The 27,628-nt window shown below is 38.4% G+C and overlaps 3 protein-coding genes across 8 annotated transcripts in view; 1 reads left to right on the top strand and 2 right to left on the bottom strand.

Annotated features, from left to right (window-relative positions):
* AK7 (adenylate kinase 7) overlaps positions 1–14,211 on the bottom strand; it is a 29,693-nt gene extending 15,482 nt beyond the window's left edge. For both annotated transcript variants that reach the window (XM_058027148.1, XM_058027149.1), the window contains exons 1-10: positions 14,093–14,211; positions 13,350–13,523; positions 12,120–12,228; positions 11,220–11,314; positions 10,369–10,479; positions 5,586–5,669; positions 4,940–5,028; positions 4,326–4,416; positions 1,631–1,708; positions 762–911 (exon numbers count right to left, since the gene is read on the bottom strand). In XM_058027148.1, the coding sequence (XP_057883131.1) occupies positions 762–911; positions 1,631–1,708; positions 4,326–4,416; positions 4,940–5,028; positions 5,586–5,669; positions 10,369–10,479; positions 11,220–11,314; positions 12,120–12,228; positions 13,350–13,523; positions 14,093–14,170 (1,059 nt within the window). In that variant the 5' untranslated portion in view covers positions 14,171–14,211. The remainder of the gene's footprint in view (positions 1–761; positions 912–1,630; positions 1,709–4,325; positions 4,417–4,939; positions 5,029–5,585; positions 5,670–10,368; positions 10,480–11,219; positions 11,315–12,119; positions 12,229–13,349; positions 13,524–14,092) is intronic.
* Positions 14,212–15,068: 857 nt separating this feature from the next.
* GSKIP (GSK3B interacting protein) lies at positions 15,069–19,584 on the bottom strand. Of its 4 annotated transcripts, none has more exons than XM_058025544.1 (3): positions 19,520–19,584; positions 17,545–17,803; positions 15,069–16,945 (listed from the first exon to the last, which is right to left on the bottom strand). In XM_058025544.1, exons 2-3 carry the CDS (start codon positions 17,800–17,802, stop codon positions 16,784–16,786), a joined length of 420 nt encoding a protein of 139 aa, XP_057881527.1. In that variant the 5' UTR covers position 17,803; positions 19,520–19,584; the 3' UTR covers positions 15,069–16,783. The 4 variants fall into 4 exon arrangements, with proteins under 4 accessions (XP_057881527.1, XP_057881526.1, XP_057881528.1 ...); XM_058025543.1 differs by lacking the exon at positions 19,520–19,584 and adding an exon at positions 18,814–18,877; XM_058025545.1 differs by lacking the exon at positions 19,520–19,584 and adding an exon at positions 18,810–18,826.
* ATG2B (autophagy related 2B) overlaps positions 19,435–27,628 on the top strand; it is a 45,369-nt gene continuing 37,175 nt past the window's right edge. For both annotated transcript variants that reach the window (XM_058025541.1, XM_058025539.1), the window contains exons 1-5: positions 19,435–19,633; positions 22,996–23,158; positions 24,982–25,134; positions 26,115–26,217; positions 27,076–27,238. In XM_058025541.1, coding sequence (XP_057881524.1) covers positions 19,472–19,633; positions 22,996–23,158; positions 24,982–25,134; positions 26,115–26,217; positions 27,076–27,238 — 744 coding nt within the window. In that variant the 5' untranslated portion in view covers positions 19,435–19,471. The remainder of the gene's footprint in view (positions 19,634–22,995; positions 23,159–24,981; positions 25,135–26,114; positions 26,218–27,075; positions 27,239–27,628) is intronic.

The raw sequence follows: 27,628 nt of genomic DNA, 5'->3' as shown, positions 1-27,628 counted from the left end.
AATAGTTTAACCCAAACACAGATCTGATCATTCTTTCAGAGCTATGAAGGGACTTTCAGTAAATAACTTTTAACAATAGCATCTTTATCTTTTTTACATGCCCTGAACTCTTATTCAAAGTTTGAACCAGATATAGACATGCTAAACAGCTTTATTGATACTTGGATGTAAACAGACATTTTTCTGCACCTTTCAGTAACCTATACATCTGAATACAGAAGTTCTAAATATCAAGATAAATAACATAGGAAATAATGAAGTTGCACAGTAAATTACACTACAGAGCAGGGTAAAATGAAGGCTATATTGCATTGGAATATCCACACTCACTGAATATATAAAGGGCACAAAATACTCACCTAACTATTGACTATTATAAAAAAAAAAATAAAAGATACACTTATTATATTCCTGAGGCAAAATATACCAAGAGTACCATATACTGCATAAAGAAACTAGCTTCAGAATAGCAGCTTTCCATCATTAAGCTAATGTGTATTTACAGAATTTCAGTTTTAGGCATAAAGGAAATAAAACTCAGTCTTCTTTTTTTTTCTTTTGCCTCTTATTTAAAGAGGCAAAAAAAGAGCCTTTTATTTAAATCTTCAATTTAATTTTAAGTTTTTATGTTCGCTTATTTTGCATCTATATCCATCTTCTATGTATTTTTACTTAATTAATTTAATACTTGTGTTTATATAACCATTTTTATTGGGAATAAAGAGAGAAGAGCAGTTTAAAATACTATACCAAAGCATTACCAGTAATCCTCGAGCTTGCTTGTATTCCAAGACAACTTGAGCAATGTTATCTATCAGTCCTGTCTCAGCAAACCAGTTAATGTTGAAATTCTCTTTCAAATAAAGAGATTCCATTCGCAGGTTCACAAACAACATATCCAGTTGCATTTGCTGGAGGAACAAAGCTACATTTATGTACAGACTTAGGCTATGCATGTTAAAAGAACAGCTGGAGCAAGAGACTAGAATGGATGGGGAGAATAGAAAGAATAAAAGCATTGGGAAAGAAGGTTTACATACAAAACAGAACAGATATTTAAGCTTTTTAAAAATATTAATTTTTAATGTAAGAGTGTATTTGAGTGTTCTCAAATTAGAACATGCAACACTAAACAATTTTCTGTGCAATGAAAAGTTTTCATGTAACTGCAAGGAATCCCCACTTTTGTAAATTTATCAAGTGCCATCTTAAAATTTTCTTTAACATTTTCTTTATTTCTGCTATGAACAGTTTCTTCCAGATAAATAGATGAATACAACATAATTTATATATTCTGTGTTCATCAGCCTTAGTAGCACTGCATTATTAACCTTTTTTTAAATTTTTATCATTTTAGAGCCCTCCCATATGCTAAGGGGAACAGTGATATCAGAGCTTCAGTGTTTTATTTTTTAAATGAGGCTGTAACTCTTCAAAATTCTGTGTTTTATGATGGCTAGATTTTATTTATTTATTTTCCAAATTTAAACTCACTTTAAATATTTTTAGGCATATTTTGGGGCTAATTTTTTCTGCTCAAATAAAGAAAAAAGAAATTATATATTTCATTGTATCATACTTTTAAGTTTAAATACTTTCCTGAAGAAGTAAAAGAAAGCAAATTACTGACTGTTAGCTCTTTGCTCAGGAATGCATTTTCTTTAGGAACCTTCTCAATTTTTCCTGGTCCAATATTTTTACTGATACACTGTCAGAAAAACAAACAAATAAACAAATAAAGCAAAGGCCACATAAGAACCACTTAAGAAATCAGATTCGTAGGAAAAAAAATGAACAGAATTTCTGTGGATAAAAGATGTGCTGTAAATTTTATGTTACGCTGTGCCTGGAAAATCAGGATACTGATTTGAAATAGATGTAAGAACAATACATTTGTGCCTTGAAAATCAGGATACTGATTGAAATAGATCTAAGAATAATATATTAACTTTAATGTTTTAGTATTGAATAGCTTTTCATTGCTAAGTAACACTTCTTCCTTACTACCTGCAATTAAAAAAAAATCAAAACACCAAAACAAAAACAAGCAAACAAACAAACAAAAAAACCCACAGAAAACTTTATAATGCTGTTAAATATATGAATAAATTCCTAGTGCTTCATATGTATTTGGAAATATTTATTTTCCCAGCACTTTTACTTCAGGTTCCTTCAGGTTCTTCATTAACAATTGGGAAGGGTTTTCAGATCAATGCTACTGATAACTCTCCGCATATCATTTGCATTTCATCATTAGACAGAAATTGTTAGTTACTCCTATGGACGTTTAGAATAGATTTAAATCACACTAAATTCCATAAAATCTGTGCAGAGCATTTGTGTAGACTATTGTCAGAGACTGAAATACTACACTTTATGACTTAAACATTTTCATGAAGGACTTTTGCCTATTGCAGCAAAAACTGTTTTACAAAGGCTGCGAAGACCACCACACCCTGAATGGGGCTCTGGCTGAGGCCCCGGACTGCTCGCTGATGAAGGTAAGATAAAGTAACAATTTAGGAATGCATTCACAGAGCACAAGCCTAACACCTTCTGAGGAGTGACCCAGCCCAGGGCTATCAGCGGCCAGGCTGCTCACAGACCCTCTCACCTAAAGGTGTGGGAAGGAGGAGAGTTTTTGGGGGTGTAGCGCAAAAGCCTCTGGTGAGAGGCAGTGACCGCCCTTCCTCCACTGTGCACACCGTTCAGCTGACGGGCCCTTCACTCCGAGAAAAGCTTATCCACAGCAGAAGGGGTGTCATGGCCCATCAAAGGCCCCCCAAAGGGGTCCCCAGACCTTGCACCAGAGCACTGCAGCATGATGCAACAGATCCGCAGTGTTGCAAGGGACAGTGTCAAACTGGCCCCTGCAAGGGGGACACGTGGGCATTCCCATCTGCCCAAAGCCTGCATTAACCTGATGGATTCTACAGGCTTCTGTGTGGTGGCCCTCACCACCAGAGGAAGTCCAGATGGACGGGAGCAACGGGACGTCATTGGGACCTTTGGATGGGTGATATGCTTCCACCTAGCTCCTTCCCTTCCCTTCCCTTCCCTTCCCTTCCCTTCCCTTCCCTTCCCTTCCCTTCCCTTCCCTTCCCTTCCCTTCCCTTCCCTTCCCTTCCCTTCCCTTCCCTTCCCTTCCCTTCCCTTCCCTTCCCTTCCCTTCCCTTCCCTTCCCTTCCCTTCCCTTCCCTTCCCTTCCCTTCCCTTCCCTTCCCTTCCTCTTTGCCTCTTTTACTATAAAATAAAATATATCAAATTTTTGGCACCAACATCTAACCTCATTTGCTTTTAATCATGTTTTTGGGATATATTTTGAACCTTCAAACCTCCCAAACCTTTCCATTTTTTACACAGAGACTTAGTTTTCTTTGCTCTTCTGGGTTTAAACTGGACCGTAACAACATCAGATCAAATAATCCAGCATTCTGGCTTCAATGATGTCACTTAGTGGACACCCAGCGAAGATAAGCATGGAAAAGGCATATGTGATACCCGTTCCAAACTCTCTTCTAATCTTCAGCTATTTTCAACTAGAACTCTCAAGGTGTTTCTTTCCCATGCACCTTTCCAGTCTTCCCCGGGCTGGTACAGCTCCCTGCCAAGAGAAGCCTCTGTAGCACCCTCTCCACTGGCAACTTCCCGTCCCCAAGAGCTGTCCACTTACCCCTGTCCTCTATTTGACATTTCTAAACACCCTCATACTTATGAAAGGACACCAACTACTCTCCTTGGGATGCCTCCCTGGACCAAGGCACAGGTTTCATCTTCTAGTGAGCTCCCTGTTTCATTAAATTCTCTTTGATACAACAGCAACAACAACAACAAAAGGGCTTTATGTAACATTTGCTCAATCTACATGAGCAAGTGTCCTATGAGCTGACTCTCACTATCACAGTGTACTGTTTAGCAGTGTCATTCAGACTACTTCTAGATTTAATTTCAAAACTCTTGGAAAAACAAGATATCTTCCACAATGTGAAGGGAAACACATGGTAAAGACTCGGTATCTAATCACAGTTCTGTGAATCTCATAACAATTCTCCATAACTTTCGTAGGTAAAAATTTTATTAAAGTTAATGATAATAATGCAAAAATTAGTTCTGCAAGATCAAGTAAACTACTTCATTTAAAGGACACAAGTCTTAGAGGATTTCAAAGTAATATTTCATGTAATTTACTACTCAGGATAATTCAGGAAGACCTAGGAATGTTTACTTCAGTAAAACACATAGCTTTAAAGCCTTACATAGATATACTAAAAAACAACAACAACAAAAAAGAAATTAAAATATCATGCTTTTATCAACTCTCTTACCTTTATTAATTCTCGAAGCGTGTGCATCGAGGCATCTACTCCAAGTACATACTGAAAGGCTGGCTTGAGTTCTGCTACATTTTGCAACACTCTGAAACATAGCAAGTACAGCCCGAGCTGGAACTTGGAGAAGCATCCAGGGCTCTCCTTGTTAAAGGCAGTTCATGAAACAGCACCAAGAGTCTGAAAATTCTTGCAGAACATTTCAGAGCATGATATTTTCACACATATTTCACTTAATAAAGAAGCACAGCTACACATTTTATTTGGAAGGAAGTTAAAAGAATAAAAAGCTATATCTGTGCAAGATGTTGTCTTAGTCTGCTGTTGAGTCCACAATCCATTTCCAGTTCTGTGCAGTTAACTGGAATCACACTGTGGACTGAGCATGACTCGTCATTTATTAAAAGCAAAGCACCAGTGCAACAGTCAGATAAGGATTCCAGAAAGCACATCTGCTTCTAGAGAAACTGAAGGCTCTCTATGACTCAGTTAAAAGGGCCCAAAAGTGACCTTAAACCAATGCACCCCATTTAAAAGCCTCAGTACTCTCTAGTGGATTTGTCATCTAGCTAGGTATCAATTTATTGCTCAGAGAATTTTTTTCCCCTTACATTGCTAAATCACGAACATGAATGGTTGGAATAATATTCTTGCCATCTCCAAAAACAGGTATTGCAGGAGTCTCACCAAGCCAACACATCTGAAAATCAGAGAATAAAGTGATAAAAAAAGGGGTTATTTTTAACTAGAGCTAAAAAAGGAACATTTGATTACAAGGCAAATCTGTATGTTCAAGATTTAAAGTTCAGTTTATTGAATAATTAATAGAACTGCAGTAAAGGAGACATTCTTGAGCAGTACTGATTGCCAAACTACTAAAAGCAAAAGGGTTTTTTTAAAGACCATTCTTTAATCTTGGCAAATATTACTTTTTATCACTCTAAGAAAAAAAAAAAAAAATAGACTGTTGAATAGAAAGACATTTCCCTGGATTCCATTTACATGACAGACATGTTCTCACTGGAAAGTACATATGGAGATACTGTACAAAAACTAGAGAAATATCTAAGAAAAAATAGAGCCAAAAAAAGGAAAAACACTTCCACTGTAGTTAAAATGTTTCAAAAGGATCAAATAAACAGTTCTGCTCATTAAAGCATTGAATTTATGATGCCAAGGCTGCTAAAAATTAATTCAATTCCAGTGCAGTTTGCCCCAAGAAATTAAATGATCCTTCAAATGTAGTTGGATGTCTACCTTAAAAAAGTAGTGAAAGAGTCCTTCCTCAGCTCCGTATTGATGTCCTGAGGCAACAACATAAGTTGAAAACTTTTTTTTGTTCTGTAAAGTGAAATCAGCAAAAAGTTTTAATTAAAATCTGGGACTGCAATTGGGATACAAGTTTACACTGACTCTTGAATACATGTACACTAAATACACAAAGTGTGCAAACTGTATCACTTCCAAGTTGTAACTACATCAATTGTTGCATATCCTGTAGCTTCCTGAGTCATATTATTATTACTTCCTTCAAGAAAAGCTGTCTACAGCTGTCTTCAAAAAAAAAGTCTACATTTGAACAAAGATTATAAGACTAAAATAAAATTAAGAGGTAAAATTTGGAAGTTATGTAAATCAATTGAATGAACAGGATAACTCATGCTTCTACTTCCTATTTTTAAGAAAAAATAACTCTGAAATTCATTACAACTATTTTTTTCAATGCATTTTATTTGCATTTGTCTGTCTAAAGGAGCAGAAATGCTGGATTAATGATTTTACAATTTCTTTACTTTCATTTTGATACACCATTACAAAAAAAAAATCTTTGAACTATTTAAATGGTTTGCTAACCACACATCATGATTAACCCACAAATTTTTGGCTGATCTGTGTAGTGTCATAAAATTGCCTATCTGTTACTGTTTGTATCAATGGTGAGGATGGTTATATGAAAATAAAAGATTTTTAAATCATCGTAAAGGAAAAAAGTTTTCAAATAATTTTTTTAATTGGTCACTTTAAAAATTTTTAAGAAGAAACAAAATTATTAAATAATTCTCATATTGTAAATATGCTAGGCATTATACATCTTCATCATAAAATGAAAAGAACCTGCCTTTATCACAGTGGGAATATATGTGCAGATTTGGGATCTATAATTTTTTTTTGGGGGGGGGAAGAATGGACCTTTTGTTGGCATCTTTATAATATTTTAGAAACAGAAAAATAAGGCAGGCCTTAGCCAATCTTTGATTATATAAGCAAAGCACCATGTAACTCAATGACAAGTTGCAAAGTCAGTGTGTTGTACCTATTTGGCTTTATCTATACACTTAGAAAGTGAAACTTTGTCATAAAAACTACTTCAACTAAACTGAATTCAACAGCTTAGTTGAATTAATTAGTTAACAGTTATTAATCACGAGAAACACTAAAATTAGAAGACATTACAGGTAGCAGAAGAGCTTCCACGCTGTAAAGACAGCTGCCTTTTTCAAACACTGCTAGGGCCACAGGAGGACTTTGCCATGGGACGAGCACAGAAGGGAGCTACAGCAGAATGTCTCTAACTCCAGGCACGGCAGGGGCTGATCTGGCTAGTATGTCCTGGTTAACACATCTGGACAAAAACTCCCACTGTGGCCAACAGCGTCATGAAGCAGCTGTTCATATGTGTACCAGTGGTCAAACAAAGATCACCCCTAGTTATGGGTCAGATGGCAACCAGCAACCATCACTGAACCCCCTGAATACACCTGTGTGGATACCTGGAACCTGGACTGTAAGGTAAACCACCAGCAACTTGAGATAAGGTGAAGGTGGTGTTATCCCAGACAATGCATTACAAAACATTATAAAGCTTACATTAACAAAGCTTGGGGAGAAGAATGATAATGCTGATAATGATCACAAAATGCAGAATTTACAGGCCATAAGGAAAGCCAGCTCAGCAAGTGTGCTGAAATCAGCTTCAACTGGATAAAATAGTAATTCTGGCAGGGGTGGTCATGACCACCAAATTATGGCCTTCCCACTCAAGAAACCCATCAACTCAAAAGAAGAGAAAGACTGATCTTGGGACTAATTACCATTAGAAATGAGGGAATAATTTAACCAGTAGGTTAAGAGAACTCTGTGGCCAATGAACATTAATTCCTTTTTTTTGCTAAAATGTATGAAAAGGAAAAGTTTTGAACTATCTTGGGACCCCCATCACTGAGAAGCCCAGTATGAAGAAGGATCAACATGATGCCACGGGATCCTTTGGTGGTGACTATCTTCTGCTTGATCTCTGTCCTCTGTTTTCTATTTCTTTCTATCTCTCTACCTCATATTCAGTGTTAAGTAAAATCTGTATAATTGACTTCAGTTTGTGGTCTCATTTGCATCTTTATTTGGGAAGAGGTATCTCTTACTACTCGGATCTTAACACACACTGAGTTTGCTTGGGTGATTCCATGACAGATAGTGTTTGCACCTAAGTGCAGCAGCTCCCAGGGCTGCTTTGGGCAGGCTGCAGACCTGTCCCAGAAGATACATAGTAATTTCTGTCTCCTAGCAGGAAAAACCTGCCTCTTCTGAATGCACAGGAGGTGCTACTTCTCATTTCCCTTAAAAGGAATGTAACACAGGGTTTCCTTCCATGTACCTTGTACTAGCTCCTGCCTTGCGTGAAGACAAACCCTAGTTTTGCACTGAGTGCTGTATTTCACTGAAATGCATACCTCTAGAACAGGTTCAATTCCTCTAACAATAGTTACTCAGCGTCACAAGCCACCCATTGAGGAGGTACTACTTGACGTTACTTGGCTATAGGTAATTTTAAACACAGGGCAGTGTTTAGGCATGTTGCTGTTCCTCGCGGCACGTTTAGTCCCGGGTAAGGAATGTCACGTTCCCGTGCTGTTCATTAAAGCCACTAGGTGTCACTTTCTAGCTGGGATCCTCAGCTCCGGGCTGTGTTTTTTTTTGGCTTGTTTGCTTGCTTCTTAAAAATTGCTTGAAGTGAGAAACAGGTCTAAATGGATTCGGGAACTGCGATGTCACTGAGAACAGAGATGCGGGATGAAGAGCTTTTCTGCCTTTGGCAGGCAGATATTTCTCCAAGGATTCTGAATTTGGCAGGACCCCAGAGATTGCAACTTCTGAGAAAAGTGACACAACCTGATTGCCCTGAATGCCACAAAGATAAAGGTAAAATATTGCTAGTGATAAAAAACAAAGATTCTAAAACTCTCAAACTGTTACTGAATTTTAATGAAAAAATAGGTGAGAGGTACACTAATGCAGAGAGGTGAAATCTTGCTTTAAGAAACAACTTCCAATAAATTGCACTCTGAACAGGCAATAAGGCTTAGAAAACCTTCTATTCTTGGTGCAAGAGCTTTTTTACACGGCTGGCTGATGAATTCTAGTGTCTGAGGTCTTTGCAGGGAATGATAACACTGTAATTTCTTTCCCTGATGGCATATTTCCTAGATAACACAGAATTTAGGAATGAGTGAAGACTGTAATCCAGAAGTCTTCAGCCATCACAGAAAGCCAAAGCTGATTCCATGGGAAGAACAGATGCTTTGGAGCCATCCTGCTCCAAAGTGCTGACAGAAACCATCCAGGGGCAGTGATACCCATTGGTGCTGCCACTGGAGTTCTGGAGCAAAGGGGCTCCTTTTGAAAGGGTTACAGCAGGTAGTATTGAAAATATTCAAGCTGCTTTATCATGTACTGCTACATATCTGTCTTCTCAACAGATGTTCAGCCTGGCAAACACTTAGCAGCTAATTATATAAATACTTTTGGTATGCAGTGACTCAGTGCTTTGGACTAGTCAGAAAAATTGCCAATAATTCATCTGGGTATCAAGTGGTGGCAGAAGTTAACACAAGGTTGATGGATGTTGTTTAAAATTTTCATGTTTTTAACACTGCAGGTGTGAAACTCATCCCATGGTCTTACAAGTCCATGTTAGCATAGTAAGAGAAAAACGAATTCATCACTGCTTTTTCAAGCTAGAAACCAAATTTTTACTTGTATTCTGTACTATTAGATCCACAGTAGAACAGAATATAATTTCTAGTGCTATTTTCTCAGCAGGACATAAGACATCAAATATATGCTCAAACTAGAGAAAAGTTTTTTCACAATAAACTCTGTTATTAGCTGGATAAATTTCTGAAATGGACATTGAATTATATTGCTTATGGGAGACTCCTAACACAGAAAAAGAATGACCAAATGGCACCTTCATCATCAGTGTATTTTGTTGTCTTTGAACCTCCTCACTACTCCGCCACTAATGACAACAGCTTCCATTTTCCTGAATTGCAAGCTGAGCCACTATTGGTATTTATTTAATAATAGTTCTTAAATAAAAATAGAGGCATAGTCTGTTCTCCAGTAAGATTAATGGCCCAATCAGACCAAAGCAAGCAAAGCTGAAGGAGGGGATTTAAAAATATGTAAAGTGATAACATATTGTAGCTATTCTGCGTCAGCTTTATGGCCATGATTTTAGAGTAAATTATAGGGTGGAACAAAAGTCAACAAGGCCTCTGCTCCAAGAGCACAAACTATCCAGGACATGATAGGTGTGGCCAGAACATCTAAGGATTTAAATGAGTCGTAGCACTAACATAGCTTGCTGATATTTAAAGATGCTGCTTTTCTTTAGAGCAGTACTAGTATCTCATTCCTCTACAATCTTTCTTCCTTAAATCTTTCCATACAGACTCCAGCTTTAATTGTCTCTGGTACAACCAAAGAAACAGTATTTTTTTAAGATGAGCATGATTTACTCCCTACCTAAGAAAAAAACAAAAACATTAAGATTTATATTGTGCATATGCTTAGGTTTCAAAGGACATTAGAGTATTCTCCATGCTACTATATTTTATTAATAATTTGTATCATCCATATTTATAAGGACAATATTATATTCTTAAAACTCATTCAAATGGTTTATAAATTCCATTAATATGATAAAGCTCTAAATAAGAAGGCAAACCAGCTTATTTTTATAAAAAAGTTCTATACATACAGTTTTCCCGAGTTTTGCAATGTGTTTTTCAGCATTTAGGTGATCCACAAAGCCAGGATGAGACCTTCTCTTGCGAAAGTCTTCTTCAATAAAAGGAGCTTCAGGATTTTCCTATGAAGAAAAAAAACGTTATTGATATACATTTCCTAAAACAGAACAAATTTTAAAGGTCTAGTTAAAGGTCTAGTTAAAGGAAGTTTTTAAGAAGCATTTTAAAATCTGTTTTAACTTTGTCTTCATTTGAAAACCATCAAGGTTCTGAATTTGATGCTTGAGGTTCAGCATTTTGAAAATGCCATTAGTTCAATTTCAAATTTCACAGTAAAAGATTTTTAACTTCTTTTTATATTTCTAAAAACATTACTTTTTATTATATATAGCAGTACACAAGGTTGAAAAACTTTATTTCTGTAACAATGAATTTGAGAATTGCAATAGCATACTACAAAGCACCCAACATGGCTCCTGAAAATACTTTACATATATTGATATAAAGATGTATCCATTTTAATTATGTATTTCATTACATATGCAATGAATATGGGATTTTTTTAATGACTGAAAGCCAGAGCATATTGTGGTTAGCATTTGTCCTGCCTCTTGACTAAGGAACTCCTTATGTCTTTCTGTATCATTATAGCCCAATGCCTCAACTTTTGTGAAAGAGAATTTCATCTAGCAATTTTGGCAGTGAGTAATGGGTAAGGGTGAAAGAATCCTAAAACCCACTCGCTTTACCAGCTATCATTGAAGTACACACCCAAAATATATTGTATAATTTAATGTAATGAATATTTTCCATTAAATGGCAACATCTGTTGAAAAAATATTAATGTTTTGATATTACTTACATCGTCAAAGGGTTTGGTATTTGCCCAGGTCATTATTGTTGAAATGAGGATGAATAACTTTTGTTTTGCAAAAGTCTCTATTTCCTTATGTAGGGCTGTTAAATGAAAGCAAGAATTTTATTTTAAACTGTATTATTCAAACTGTAGTTTTGCTTCTATATAAAGGTCCTGGATAGACACTCATACCAATGTGCTATGTGATGTCTTTTTAAGCAAATGCTCTTTGAGTTAATATAAAATAAAGATAAAAAATCATGAAAGAAAACAAATAGAGAAAGAAAGAAAAAGCTACCGAAGAAAGAAAAGCAAGCAAACAAAGTTTATTTTAATATAAAACAATAAAATTAATTTTTTTTAATGCAAATTATTCTGTTGTCTGAATGTTCATATTATAAAGAAGAAAGCATAATTTAGTTTAGCTGTCATATAAAGAATCATATTGCACTCTCACCATGAAAGGATTCCAGCTGCCTATTAGAAGAATTTGGGTGTAACAAGAAGGAGAAAGTTTTCAAAAGACTGCTAGCAATATTTTTTATTGGACTTTAAAGAAAAATAAAATAATTATATAAAATATTGAAACATTCTTTGAATATCACAGGAGCAAATTTTCTACCCACCTCCCAATGCAAAGAGATGGGATGATGGTTGACAGTTATTTGGGGAAATTGCTGCCTACAAAGATGTGCCATTTAAAGAGTTGGACCATTCCATGTCAGCTTCTCTCCCTTCTGAATGTGACAGTGCATTCCATAGCTCCTTGCTATTTATCCAAATAATTTGTGCAGCATTTCTCCATCAAGAAACCCAATTTTATATTAAAGTGAACCCATGATAATTTCATTACACATTGATGGCTACATACAAACCAAATTTCTGTTCAGGTAAAGCTATACTAACCAGAAGCAGCCCATGTTGCTTCCTCAATTTGGCTTATATCCTCAGTGATATTATATAAAACAATTTCACACTCAAGCAAGTGGCTTAAGAGTTCTTCTCGAGAAGAGACCTGAGGGAAAAACAGTCAGATTCTGTCATTAGAGAAAAAAAAAAAATCCTCTTCTAGTTAAATATCTGGATAGAATGTGGTTTTCTAACACTAGGATGTTGGAATTATTCATAAGATCATTACCAAACTTTTATCTGTCACATACAAGAAAGCTGATAAAATGGAAATTAAATGCTGAAATTTCTAATTTAGAGTATATGTTAACATAGATAAAAAATAGAGACTTTTAATGGTATTTTAGGATCCATATTTTTAGTGCATTTGTGAGTATTGAAAATATCTATTACTTACCCAGGTGTTTTAAACAACTATCCATTGGCAGAATAGAGAATACATAAAAAATGTCACTTTCCTTGCAAGATAGCATCCTGTAATTTTTATTGACTTCAGATTATCTGTATTACTTGAGCAAATCCAGCAAACACTTTGGACAAAAGCAGTTAAAACTTAACACCACCATCCATAATTTCCTGATTGAACAGTTCAGCTGCATAGATATCTGAATCAAAATTTTCAAATGTTGGAAGAGATTCTTCAATAAGAAGAATAATAACCAGTTTATAACAAGCAGTTTGAGACAGAGGCAATTTCTAGTTTCAGAAAACTAAATCAAGCAATGAGCAATCACATCCACAAGAGCAAGCCTCCTCTAGTTAATTAAACTCTGGACATACACATTTTTATACAAAAATGGAGGTATTCAGAACAACTAGCTGCTAGTGAAAGCTGTGATTTCAGTGAACAGTTAAGAAGGATACTAACTTTGAGTCCAGCATCACTACCTTCAAAATGGTGATAAAAGACAAAAAGAAGATGAGAGACCCTTGAAGTGTAAGCTTAGAGAAAAAAAGAAAGCAGATGTGTGGATCGATAAGATAGATTTTTTTACAAAAATTTATGAAGAGGACATCATCTATTTTCTGTCTGAGTTCCTTCCTTTTATATTTGCTGTGTCAGACCTAGAAGTGAGGAAGCCAGAGCACATGCAGGAAGCAGAAGGAGTAAAGCAGATATATACAGGTTCCAGCAGGAACAAAATTTCTTTAGCATAGGTCATTTTACATGACCTGTGATATTTCTAATGTTGTCTAAGGGCAATCTGAAATCAGACTCATACTTACTGCATACGTTTCCTTTGCAAACTGTAGATCAGCACTCTCTGGATTAGAAAGAGTACCCACTATTTCGTAGGTTTCCCCTGCGCTCGTGGGATCAACAGGGGGTTCATTATCTTCTCCCTCCTCTTCATCTTCTGCGCTTTCAAGCGTCGCCCCAACAACGGCAGTGGATAAATACTGCAATATACAAGACACATATTTTGTATACAAATACCTATTGAGCCCTACGCAGCTTGTCGTAATCTCCAGAAGGCACCAGCACCGTCTGACCAGCCCTGCTCCTGTTGTTGGTAACGCTCTTCAGAAACAGCTTCCCATTGAGGGGAAATGCTCAGGCGCGGCTCAGGCTCAGCTGGGGTGTGCCGGCTCCCCGTGAGTCCCACGCCTCACAGCCGAGAGTGCCGGCGAGTCCCGGGACGCCTCCGCTCCGCCGCGGCTCCTCTCGGGCAGGGGGTGCTCACAGGGAACTTGGTTATCGCCCTCCACAGCGATCAGCTGCTGCCTGAACTCCCCCCACCGGCTTTATCCCCACCTCCTGTCCTAACTTTTTATTTTTACTCTTTAGTTTTACTCCATCTTATCCCTTTAGCTGCTCCGTTGCCTCTCCTCAGCAGCTATCTCAGCTGACCCTCCTGTCCGCCCGGCCGAGCTCCCCGGGCACCAGCCGCGGCTCCCCCGCGGGCGGAGCTGCCTGAGGCAGTACGAAGCCGCGGCCGGGAGCAGCTGCGGACCGTCCCCGCGGTCACCTTGCCGATGCTGCGGCCGCAGTAGGAGTCGAGGTGGTTGAGGAAGATGCGGCGGCCCCGCGGCGCCTCCTCCTCCATGGCCCAGCCCGGGACGCGGCCCGTTGCCGCGCGACCGCCGGCGGCCGCACTTCCCCCCGCCGCCGCTGGGGGCGCGCCGCCCCGGCACGGCGGTCGCGCGCTGCGCGCAGGCGCCGTGGGCACCCGGCCCGGGGCAGTCGCGGCCCCTCAGGCTGGGACTTTTGGCGGAGCGGCACAACGTGTGTGCGGTACCGCCGAGACAAAAATAGATGTTTATTGTGTTATCCGCCGGCCTTTCCGACAGCAGGCGGGCTGTGGGGCTGCCTAGGCGATTCACAGACTAACAGCTGCACCAGCAGCACTTATTCAGCGCTCCGGACAAGGGAAACAACTGGCAGCCGAAGGAGACCTGAAATTGTCCCTCCTCAGTGCTGCAGGATCCATAGGGGCAGCAACGCCGCGGGACAGGCATGGGAGAGCATTTTGCTCATCGTCAGTAACCCAGAAGGAGTGGAATGACATTGCTGTCTCACTTTTGGGTTAACACTGTGTTATACTACAAATGTAATACAGTTAAAGAAATAGCACAAGTTTCTTCTGTTAACACCTACAAAATAGCTGTTCTGAAAGTATGCTTATAATAAGCACATAAAATGAAGGCTTAGAGACCTCTAAAACAAAAAAAAAACCAAACAAGCAAACCCCAAAATTTAGTAATGAAACATTAGTTTGGCATTTTCCCACTTGGATTTCTAACACTCCAAGTCCTTTACAATCACCTACCATACCTTACCTTGCCATTTCATGACAAATTTTCAGCTGATACAAGTTTGCAACCAGTTTTCCAAATAATCCACAGCTAATTCAGATTCGTCTAAGGGCATCATGATTTCAGTTGTTCACTTCCAACTTTACAATAGCTCCACCCCCCACAAGAAAACTTCAACACACCAGTCCATTTATTTAATTCTTTAGTCATTGAAATTGAACAAGTAAATCAGTTGCAAGGAAAAATATTCAAATATAAATTTGCTGAAGTACATTCTCCTCATAGAGGACTAACCACGTGCCACAGACCTGTGTGCAAAAGAGAGCCTATGAACAATTTTTGGAGCATGGAAGCATACCCTAGGGCAGTGGACTAGTTTCAGAAATTTCAACCCAAAAAGATAATAACCATGAAATGGAGCTCTTGAAAACAGAAGCACTAATTACAGTTGTCCTGTCATAGTTGCACATTGCTAACTCAAAGCCATTACAAAAGCTCTGGTAGGCTTGCCTGATCCGTATGACTAACCATAGCAGGTATAAGCCAACATAGCTCTACTGAAGCCACTGGAATCTGTGAGAACCAATAAATCTCTAAATGTGGCTCCAAAAAAGCAACTGCATGTACTTGTCACAAAATCATAGAAGAATAATGGGAGGATGGTTTAAATAAAGACACATAAATACAGGAATAATAGAAGATTACAAAAAAGTGTGAATGTCATAGAACATCAGTTCAACTGTACAAGCATTTCCACCCAACTCTAATTCTTAAAAAGTCCACTATTCAGTACATACTTGAAAAGTTATAGCAGAACAATAGATTTATAAAGAGAGTTGTACCAGTTTTTAAGTAGAAAATACAAGTTATATCTTCCAGCTTGCATTAGTCTTAGCAAATTTCAATACAGCCTTTGGTTTCAAACCAATACAAGGCAAATAACATTACAGTGCTTACTTTAGTATTCATTAGGAGAGGACACTGTACAATTGAGGGAGAAAACGTGAAAACTGGGAGTACCAAAGTACTCTATTATAGAAAGTAAAGCAAAAATACTCTTGAGTATATCCTGTACATCATGTAAATACACATTCAAAATAGTAAACAGGCCTTCCAAGCCTCTCAAACAGTTGCAGTACATATTTATAGCATAGATAACATAATTTTTAGGAAATGTGTAGCCCATTATTTCTGTGCTTAATCATTTATGTTTCAGACAATACATTCATATATAAGAAGTTCATCTTGTGTATTATTTGGAGCTTGCTGATTGCCATAGACAAGTACAGATCAATTAATGCTGAGCCTTGCTTTTAACTCAGATACTGCCACTATATAAGCAATGCTCAACTGTTGAAGAACTATCTTTCAAGCTACAAAGCTGACAACTTTCAGATTTACGTATAGCAAATCAAGCAGGAATTCCTTGCAGAAGTTTTCCAGTAATTTTTTCATTAATTGGGTAGAGCAAGTAGTTACCTTCTGTTTTAAAAAGAAGGCATGAAAATTTTCAGTAAGCACACACACAAAGAATTACTACTTATATCTATAACATTCAGTCTCTATTTTTTTTAGTTTTGAATACTAAGACTTGGAAAAGAGACCAAGGTTTTTGAACATTGTATGGAGCAACTTACATGCTCAATTACAACAGAAAGTAAAATTAAGAATTTTTTCTGCTATTTATCAAAGTGGCTTTTAATAACATTGATATATATGCAAAACCATGGTAGCAAAATGTTATATAATATACTTGTTATAACATATAAATGTTATATAATAATGTAGTAACATGAAGTAGACTTTAATCCAAGAAATGAGGCTTAAGATGTTTGTAAGGAAGATCTCAGTGCTTCATAGTAGGAATTCCTTCTGGCACTAAATCTTCCTTCTGTCTGGGTAAGTCATGACTGACTTTCTTTCTTCAAAGCTTCTAGTCTTTGTAGTAATGCATTTCCAAACACCTCTCGATATGCAGGGCTGAGAGAGTCCAACAAGGAGTAGACAGTTTCATGATATGGAGTTTGCAGTCTATCATCAGTCTGATCAAAATCATAAGCTACTACCTGCAACAAAGAATTGGGTGGTTAAATTTCTGTGGTGATGATCACCTTGGTACATGTAGCACAACACTTAACCTGTGAGAACAAAAAACACTGAATTTAAATCACAGTCTCTTCTTTCTACTGTGGAGCTTACTGGTTAGACAGTATTTAAGACAATTTCAAATACCTTTTGTCCAAATCTCAGAATGTTAGTAAAATACATTGTTTGTAAAGAAGTCTCACATCTACATGTCTGTATAAAAATTAAAAATGGTGCAAAAAAAAAAAAATTGTATAGATGTTGCATTACTGACTTTGGGTACCTGAGAAACCCAAAGATTGACATACCTGTAACAAATTACTTATTCTGGCTTCGCCATTTTGTGTCTTAAGTAAATTCCTGTTTTTTTATTTATTATTTATTTATTAACTTCTCTTCTAGCTTTGTTGCAAGTAACTAGCTAAAGTTCCCTCTTCTAGAAGAAAACATGTAGATCAGGCTTTCATAAAAGTACAAGAGGAATATGTGTGGTTGTCAGTAAAGTATTTTTCTAGGCACCTTTTGAATATGGTCATTGTTCAAAACAAAGAAGTTTAAGAAATTACAAAAATTGGCTTACCCTAAGTCCCGCTTCAGTGAGCTCCAGACAGTATCTGTTCCTTTCCCTGGTTTCCACATTGATGTATGCCACATCCTCTGCACAGGGAAGGGTTTTTGACACAAACATGTTACTGACAGCAAACAAAACATCATTTACAACAGCTTCGGCTTCTAGTCTCATATCTTTCACGTCTGTTCCTTCGAAGTCTCTATAATCAGAATCTTCTTCAAACCCTGTATTATTGGCCAACTCCATAGGATTGCAATCAGTCTCCATCCTGCATATAAAAACATTTATTTTAGACTTATTATACCACTGCACTCAATAGATAATAACACTATAAAACACATGTTATATTTTAAACAGATGTATATATATTTTAAACATTGTTCAAAAAGGAAACTATGAGACTCAGTGACTTCCATAACTCATGAAATGAAAACCTAGAGAACTCAAACACAAGACATTCAGAACAAGTGCTGAAGAAGATTACATGAACATTTAGAAGTGGTATCAGTATCACCGAGGCTAGTTTTTCTCAGGCAAGTTAACTTGTATTCTGTGGTATAGGACTCTTAAGATTCAGCGGTCATTAATTCTGCCGTTTGCTGATGCAGAATGTAGGAGGAAGACAAGTCATGACTGGAAGAAGCGAAATCAATAGCTGCAGAAAAAACCCCCCTACTGTTGGTGCATATAAGGAAGACTCAGAAAAATCTATGAACGAAATGGGTTATCAGAGACCTTAGGAACTAAAGGCAGCTGTTTGTTACAGTCACTAAAGAATAAAGCTCCTGTTCATCTTTTGCGCACAACTGCCGATACATTCCAGAGACACAGGCTGCTGCTCTTTGCCAGCCACTGGTCCCAAAGGGGGCAGCCCCCGCGGGGTCACCGCCGCCCGCGGCTCCGGCAGTGGCCCCGCAGGTACCGGTGTGCCCAGGAGGGCTCAGCCAACACCTGAGGAACCCGCGGGTACCAGGAGGCCTCAGCCGACACCTGTGGAACCTGCTGGAGGCAGCAGGGACAGAGAGCCCCTCGTTCGGGACGCTGCCCGAGAGCTCCGGTAGCTGAGCACGGCTGTCGGGAGTTAATGGGGGCTGCAGTCACCGATCCGCAACGTGCGGCACATTCACCCCACGGGATCCGCCGCTTCCTGCCAAATCCCACCGCCGACACACAAACAAATTCAAAAGACGCTGAAAGCAACAGGGGAGCGGGATACCGAGCTGCGCAGCCTCCTGCTCCCAGGGACCGCACCCCCGCCCCGCCCCGGAGCGCACCTACCAGCGCCGATGGGCGGCCGAGGCCCCGCCGCCCGACCCCGCACGGCTCCAGACGCGCCCGCCGCCCTGCCCCTCCCCGCTCGCTCAGCGCACAGCGCCCGCCGCGCTGCTTCGCGGGCCGCTCCCCGGAGAGGCGGCCCCAGCGCCACCGGCTGCACGACGCCTTCCGGGCGCGCCGCACCGCCTCTCCCGCGGCCGCTTCCGCCCCCGCCTGCTCCGCGCGGCGACGCCACTTCCCGCACGTCACGGTGCCGGTGGTCGGCGGGGGGCGCCGGGAGGAAGGGGACGAGCAGCCGCGATCGGCCTGGCCGCCCTCGCCAGCGGCGCGGAGCTGACGGGGAGGGGCTGCCCTCCCGCCGGACCCCGGCCCTTCCCCGCGCAGCGTGGCTGCGGCGGCCCCTCCGCGCCCGAGAAGATGGCGGCGGTGTCCGAGTGAGGATGGAGCTGCCTGTCAGCGCCTCTTCGCCCTAGGGCGGGCAGTGCCGCCCCGCCGGGGCCTGAGGGGCGGCGGCGGTGCCGCCCGGTAGTGCGGAGCCCCCGCCGTAGCCCGCGCCGAGGGGCGAGGCTTGGCCTGGCGGCCCCACTCAGCTGCTTCGCGCCTCCGCTCTCCGCCGCCCCGTCCCGCCGCCCGGCCTCGCGGCCCCCGGCGTGCAGCCGCCATGCCGTGGCCTTTCTCGGAGTCCATCAAGAAGAGAGCCTGCAGGTACCTGCTGCAGAGGTACCTGGGCCACTTCTTGCAGGAGAAGCTCAGCCTGGAGCAGCTCAGCCTGGATCTCTACCAGGGCACCGGCTCCTTGACGCAGGTCCCTCTGGATAAGTGGGTAAGAGATGCTGGCGCTTCACCCCCTCGGCTCCTGCGGCGTCTGAAGGACCAGCTGATTCTCTGCCCCCGACTGCCACCCACTTCATTCTCAATACCCAGCCTCTTCTATGTAAAAAGTTATAACCATAATTAGCTTGTAATCCAGGGAACTGTTGTCTGATATGATAGCACTAAAGAAAAAAAAGTCTCGGCATTTGTTACAGATACATTTTTCTAGCCACACTTCGATTGTGTAATTTTTAGTTATGAGAAAAGAAACAAAAACTGAAAGAAGGCAATAGCTGCTAATATTTCAGGGAGAACGAGCTAGTGTACCCCAAACTTCTAGAAATCACTGTCGTTAATGAGTATGTTTACTGACTGCTAGAGATGGTGAGAACAAAGTAATCCCTGTGGTATCTATGCTTTGTCTTTGTCTTGGAGACGTGTTGATTCTTAATGATAGTGTTATGCTGAGCTTAGTCTGTGTAGTTCTCTAAAGATTGTCCCCTCGTCCTGTAGTGGTGAAAGTACTTGTTGACAAGAAGAAAGCTGATTTTAGCTGGAGTTTGCTCAGCAGGTGGCCTGTCACACTCCAGTCCTGGCATGCTTTTCTATACGTGTGTGTCTCTACACAGATATTTATATTTCCAGCCTACTCTAGAGACATACCTTTGGATTACTGTGTTTGTAATATTTTGTAAAGGTTCTTGGTTTAATTTCCAACATTACTGCATTCTACGTGTCAGTCGAGTGTGTCTTGGGGAGATTAAGTGCTGCAGTGAATCGGTCACTGACTTCCAGGGTAGTGTAGATGATGAGCTTGGTCCTTTGCTTTAATGTTTTCCAAACCACATTTTTATTACAGTATGTACTGGTATTAGGCCATGCAGGGTACATTTTAAAATACTTGTGAATATATGATGTTTTCAGGTAATGGTTTTTAATGTTGTTAGTGTGACAATATGTTCAAAAGTGGTAGGGGACAGACGCTTACAGAAGTGCTCAATGTTACCAATGTTTGAGTGTGGACTTTCTTTTGTTGTTTGCTTGTTTGCTTCCTTCTTTTCTTTTCTGGCCGTGTCTGCAGCTTGTTTTCTGTGGCAGGCTTGCAGTGAGGCTTTAATTGAATTATTATGCCCTCTAGTGGGTATCGAGCTCTCTTGGCGAGTCAAAGGGATATTATTTAAAATGTAAAATACTTAGTAACAAAGCAGTTACGGGTCGGTACTAAGTGAAGTGTGCATAACGTATACACAGTGATTAAATGAATATACTGTAATGCTTAGGTGATCTTCCCCATTTGTGGATCAGCATTTTTCGGTTCCACTTGTAAACAATTACATGTTTGAGGCTCTCTGCACGTGACTCTCATGTATGACAGATTGCAAAAGCAGATGTCACGGAAGTACTACAGCTCTTTTTTCCCCCTAGTCATTGTAACCTTGTTCTCAATGAATCACCAGGATGACTGTATTTTTACATGGCATCCATTTTTGCAGACACTTCTGTTCATCCCAGCACTGTAGATACTTTAGCCAACATGGTGTTTATTTGTACAGATGTGTAGGAATTCATTGGGCTATTAATGGAATGCCTATGCCTTTTGGGGTGTGGGCTGTTCAGAAGTATCAAAATGGAATGGATGATGTTTGTGGTTGAATTTTAGTATACATTAAATACTACTTTTGTGGAGTGTTGGTCAATAATGTGGAAACACGTCCTGATATGAAGGCTGTGCTTCAGTTATAAAATTTCACTTGGAATGCTATGATTACTTCCTTCTAGGAACAGCTGGCCTATTTATGAAGCAATTTAGCTCAAGAGTGCTTCAGTTTCTTTCGCTTTTAGATAGTAAATGTCTATTTTAAAATAGTAAACAGTATGCTAAAATACACTTACTTTTTATGTGCATGGGTAGCAAAAAGACATCTCAGTCAGATTTGTTCAAAATATGGTGGCTAGCTTACTTCCTGCTATAGTAAATTATTTGTAAATTCATTCAAGTAATTGAAATCAACATATGGTATTTTTAAATACGGTTTTCATTTCTAATAATTATTTTTGCCTTATCTTATGCTATTGCCACATGTATAATTCTTAAATATAGGTTAAATATGTTTGAGCTTTTATATTATTTATTTTATAAAATTTTAATATCACTGAATTTTAGTTGATTATTTGATTCCTAAATAATTTCATAATAGGACTGTTCAGGTTCTGTTTCTTTAAAGTTTGTTATTTTCTGCTGCCTGAGTGGACTTTGGAACAGAAACTAGAAAAGCTGAACATGCAAGGCAAACAAAATTCTAAAGGCAAGGTTATTGAGAGCAACAAGTTAATGTGATGGGAAAGTTGCATCTGGAGATATAAGAATAAAGAAATTATCTTTTCAGAAATTTACATTTTTAAAATTATTCTAAATAATTGGAATATAGTTTTAAATACCATTAAAATGGCAAAGAACTTTTAAATCCTTATTTTTTTCAAAACTTATGATGTTGAATTTAAGCATTTTCTTAGGTAAAATCAGTAGCCTTGTTCAAAACTCAGCAAGGTCAAAACCACACTTTCTCTTGCCAGTTAAAGATTGTCCTATTATTGCAACCACTGTCTTTAGTAGGGTCTTGTTTACATTAGAAAGTTGCACTCTCTGGATTTGATATGTGAATAAGATTGGGATTTGCTTCATTAAAGCCTAACTACTTCTTGTCTAAGAACTTAAGTTTTAACTATATTTTAAAATCAAACCACAGGCAGGAACTCACTTTTTTATTAGCCTAAGTGTGAAGAATATGTTTAATGTGAATGGATGTAATGAAACCTTTATAGAGCAATAGGAGAGTCTTCTGAGGATTGTGGAAAACTTGAAAATCCTAAATTACTGTGTTAGAGCGACTTGAATGTAGCAGTGTTTAAATGCCACTATAAAAATATGATGTAGAAATGGCAAGTATGTTACACAGCAAGAGGGGATTGTTTGGGTCCACTGTCACATTGAAAATGGACTTTACATTGCAATTACATGCTATGAAATACTCCTGTCATAGAAACAAAGTACTTTTGGTGCTTTTACTGTCAGCCTGTTTTCAGTTTTCTTCAAGTACTGCCAAAAAAAGAACAGATTAACTTTTGTTATTATTCTGATATTTATTAGAGGTTTTTTTTTTTGTATAGTACAAAAATACAGATTATACAGCCATCACAGAGCAATTCTGAAAGCTAGGTAGTATGGAATTGAAATAGTTGAAAGTGTCTATTTTTTTGTCTGAGTATAACTAATTTTCTAGTAGTGTCAAAGTGTTTTTATTTGTTACATGCAAAATTGCGGATGTGATTAAAAAATTAATGATTTTTAATTTTTATTTTATTTTTTTCTAGTGTCTTAATGAGATCCTGGAGTCTGCTGATGCACCTCTGGAAGTCACAGATGGATTTATCCAATCAATTTCTTTATCTGTCCCGTGGGGGTCGTTGCTGCAGGATAACTGTGCATTAGAAGTGAAAGGATTAGAGATGGTCTTCAGGCCAAGACCAAGGCTTGGTAGGCTTATTTTTTTGATTTTAGGAAAGGAGATTCTTTACAGTTTTTTCAGAGTAAAAAGTCTACCCTTTCTTTAGTCAATTCTTGGTCCTATTTAAATTGTCATTTAGCTTCCATACATTAATGATTGAGAGTTATAAAAAAAGAAACTCTCAGGTGTTTGTCAGTTGGTTGTCAACTCAATTAGTTGTTGCTCTATTAAATAATTTTAAATGCTTATAATTTTCCTGCTGTTGTATGTCTTCCAAGCTGTTTCAGACCTATAGAAATGGAAGTGTGGGCAGGAGTTTTTGCAGTTTTTGGGGTGTTTGTGCAGTTCTGTGAGGCAGTGTTAGTAGCTGGCTGTTGAGTGGCAGCAGGACAAACATCATGGTGTAAGACTGGGGGGGTAGGGAGGTTCTATCTTTGTCTACTTCAGGCTAAAGGATGCATCTGTTCATATGTTTAGAGAACAAAAAATGCAATTTAATTGCCATTGCAATGTGAAATAATGACTTCTGAGTACTCTAAATACATACTAACTTTGATTATAATGCTGAGGGTTGTCCGAGTTCTTCCAGCTTGTCTGTATCCACATGCTTGTTACTGATCGGGTTTAGATTGTCCAGGTGATAAATTTTTACTGGTCATCAAGCTTCCACAAATTCTGTGCAACACATAGTTCATTTTTAGTTGTGAAAATTGTTTGAATGTCTGAAGGATTTCAATTTGGTTTCCTTCATGTAGTGTAGAGAAGGTGGAAGAAAACATTTTTTAAACATAAGAAGAAGAAAAAAAAATATGTAAAACCTATTTTTTATCTTTTGCTAGTTACCTTAAATGAATTACTTGCTTACATGTACTCTACATTTAATCTGTAGTTGTTTAATTGGAATTAAGTTTTGAGCTGTGTTACTTTCTGATGTAAGATTATTGCTTTGAAGGAATGGTAGTGTTAGGAAGAAACCTTTATTTCTTCACCTGCATCAGTTAGTTCTCTGTGATATACAGTGCTTTATAATAAACCAGACAGTGTAGCAAAAACCCCATGGTGCTGGTTTTGTCACGCATCCATAGCCATGTGGAGGTTTCCAGACCTGAATGCTTAACTGAAATGTTTTGCCTGTTTAACACAGCTTGTATTTGAGCTAGTTTTATTTGTGTCTGCCTGTACTAGAATGTGATAGTTGAATTTGATTTGCTTTTCTAATCCATAGTTTTATAGTATTTGCTCACAATGGCCTTGGCATTAGCTGGTAGGAATGCTTTGTCAATTAAATTAATCTGGCTGATGAAAAACTTGTTCAGCCTAATACATGCTGTGGTCTTGGATTTTATTATGTCTTATTTACTATGTCAGGTCTATGTTAGGCATTTAAAACATGTTTTAATGTGCTAAGATAATATTTTAAACTTTGCTAGTGTTTTTCCATGCAGGATATGTTTCAAGAGGAATAAGAAATTTTGAAATAATTCTTAAAAATTTGACTTCATTTTGCCACTTATGCCTAGAAAAACATACCAATATAGTAAAAGAATGCTAGAAATTATTTAATTGCTTAAATTAAACCACTGCTGAAAATTGATTACACTGTTGATTACCTGATTTCTTGTTTATACTGAGTTTTCAAATACCGGAATCTTACCAGTGCAGTCTAACAGATTACATGAATTTTAAAGTCTTAAAGTCTATAATGAGAGATTATAACTAGATTTGTTTTTAAGTATAACTTCTTACTAAGCTGTTGAAACTTTTCTGGATGTGCCAAATATATTGGTGTGTTTTGTCTTTATAGTTTCATGAAGTCCATGTTTAATTTATTAAGACTTACTTTACTCCACAGCATCTGGATCTGAGCCTATGTATTGGTCAAGTTTTATGACCAGTAGTATGCAGCTTGCAAAAGAGTGTCTTAGCCAAAAATTGACAGATGAACAAGGAGAAGGGTCCCAACCTTTTGAAGGACTTGAGAAATTTGCAGAAACTATTGAAACAGGTATGAATCAATTATTGAGATTTGAATTAACATCTGAGATTTAATTGGTTTATGTTGTGTGTCAGTTTTACAAAATGGCATCTCAGCTGCCATAACTTACATGACTGATTTTCACTTGTTAGCATTGCTTGTAAAATCTAAAGAGGAATGTTGGACAAATAATCTTGATTTTGAAGTGGGGGAAAAAGCCCCATTTACTTCCTAAAGTATTTGTATATTTCCCTCAGTGGACAGATTGAACTCTGTCTCAGGGCAAGTTTGGTGTTTTCTTTCATCAGAATAAATCCAGCTTAATCCATGCTTGAGGGATTGATGACATGTCTTAGTTTTGGAGATGGCTGTGTAATTCATCAATTGCTAATAGTGATATTGTTGAAAGAGAAATGGAAAAAGTTTCTTCAGCTGTGTTTGTGCAAAGCTGACCTGTTATGTTGTATGACTCTCCATAATCACACCATGTTGATAGAAGTACTTCAGAAAGTTTTTTTTTGTTGGAGGTGGTTTTCCTAAGTGCACAAAACTAAGGGCTTATGACCACATTATGTGGTGGAGAACTTTGTGCAGAAATGTCTGAGTTAAGGGAAATGTTTTGAGTCCCATCTGGAGATGGAATTCCTCAGCCCAGGCAGCATGCTGCTGCTGCAATGCTTAATAGTTCACATATGGTGCACAATGAAGATGTTACTTCCCTTGAGGATCATCCACACTGAGCTACAGGAAAACTTGGTTTGAACTGTCAGTTGCTGAAATGTCTGAGCCTTAGAGAGCAGTTGTATGCTGTGGATTTACATATTGGTCATTTAATAGGAGTTTATATTGTCTCTTGAAGTCTTGTTGCCTTATTAAACTCAATTGGTAATTTCCACGGAAATAAATATTGAGAACTTAAAATCAAAGACCATTTAATATGGTTACCAAAGTAATCATTCAGTAACTTGACATAATAGTCTACATTGTAATTTTTTGTTTTGTCTTTTAAGTTCTAAGAAGAGTGAAAGTTACCTTTTTGGATACTGTGTTACGAATAGAACATGTGCCAGAAAACTCTAAAAGTGGAACTGCACTTGAAATCAGAGTTGAAAGGTAATTTTTTTTTAATATGTGGATTTTTTTTCCTAAGGGACTTCTTGCCATTTCCTGTAACATACATTTTACTCATACACACAATTCTTAGTATATGGTTAGACCCTTGCTCTCGAGCACCTCTTTTATAATTCTAGTGAGAATTGTCTTCATTCAGATTCCACTTAGCATGTTTGTGCTAAAATTATTTAACCATCAAATTAGAAGAATTCTTTTTTTCCCTTTACACATTTTCATCAACTTCTACAGTTAATGAATAACATTTCTCAGACATTCAACAGCCAGTGTATGTTGTTGGCTGGTCAGGCCACGTGCACAGTTAGAAAGGGAACTGACCCCTTTGAGTAAGACACTTTAAATCTTTTTAGAAAAAAATATACAGTCCTGAAAAAAAATCCCAAAACCCTGAAAGAATTTAGGTTCTATGTGAGCTTTCAAAAGAGCCCATGTGAATTCTGTAATTACTTTGAACATGAATACTGTATGTGTTCTCAATATAGATTATTTTCAACCTATGGGAGAGTGTAGTCATACTTTCTTGCAAAGTATTGAGATTAGCATCAAATAAAACTGATGCTTACCAAGGAATGCTAATGAGATACATTTAGTTTTAAGCATTTATAAGCTTCAGATTAGTGTGTTCTCTGGGGTATCTTCACATTTCTGGTGGTGTCCCATAGAAAAGTTAAGATTTCCACCCATTCCCAGAGAGTATTGGGGTTTCATTTCGTGACAGTGGACAGCACTGTAAAAGTGTGAAGAGAGAGACCATGTACAAACTGAAAGGTTAAAAGGCACAAGGAGAAGTAACAATTTTCATGCACCCACTGTCTTAATTTCCTTTCTTTTGCCTCCCAGAACTATGTACTGTGATGAAACTGCAGATGAGTGCTCTGGAATTAATGTTCATCAGCCCACAGCTTTTGCTCACAAATTACTGCAGCTCTCAGGTGTCTCTTTCTTCTGGGATGAGTTTCCTGCATCAGCAAAGTCCTCCCCAGTGTGTTCAGCTACTCAGCTGGTAAAAATAAACACATTATATAAGGATATAAAGTGATGAAAGAATATATTGTTACACTATTAGATTAATTCTGAAGGATACAGGAGTTGAATTTGTACTTAAATCTATATTTGGGAAGTTTTATAATCAGTTCCTGTTGATTTTCAGGAGAGGCAAGGAAATGGACTTTAGTAGAGTCCATTTCTGGAGTAGAAATGGAGGAAATTAGAAATTTGAGTAGAAATTAAGATGTATTGTACTAGAATCTGGTTGCAACTTTAAGAACTAGAAATTCAAGATCCCTGCAATTCACTATTCTGTGGAAACTTCCTTTTCTTTCAAAGGCCTGATGCTTCACATTCTATGTGCCTTGTTTTTTCAGTTATCAGTACATGTTTGTAAAGCCTTTGT

Source organism: Melospiza georgiana, chromosome 6 (assembly GCF_028018845.1).
Source record: "Melospiza georgiana isolate bMelGeo1 chromosome 6, bMelGeo1.pri, whole genome shotgun sequence".
Lineage (NCBI taxonomy): Eukaryota > Metazoa > Chordata > Aves > Passeriformes > Passerellidae > Melospiza > Melospiza georgiana.
Note: the sequence above shows the minus strand (reverse complement) of the source record. Positions and strands in the feature narration are given on the sequence as shown.

What these genes read in the sequence shown, in the direction of transcription:
- GSKIP (XM_058025542.1), bottom strand. An exon ending in TCACTGAAGCGGGACTTAGG is followed by an intron (nt 16,946 to 17,544) that starts GTAAGCCAATTT and finishes TCTTTGTTGCAG; the next exon opens with GTAGTAGCTTATGATTTTGA.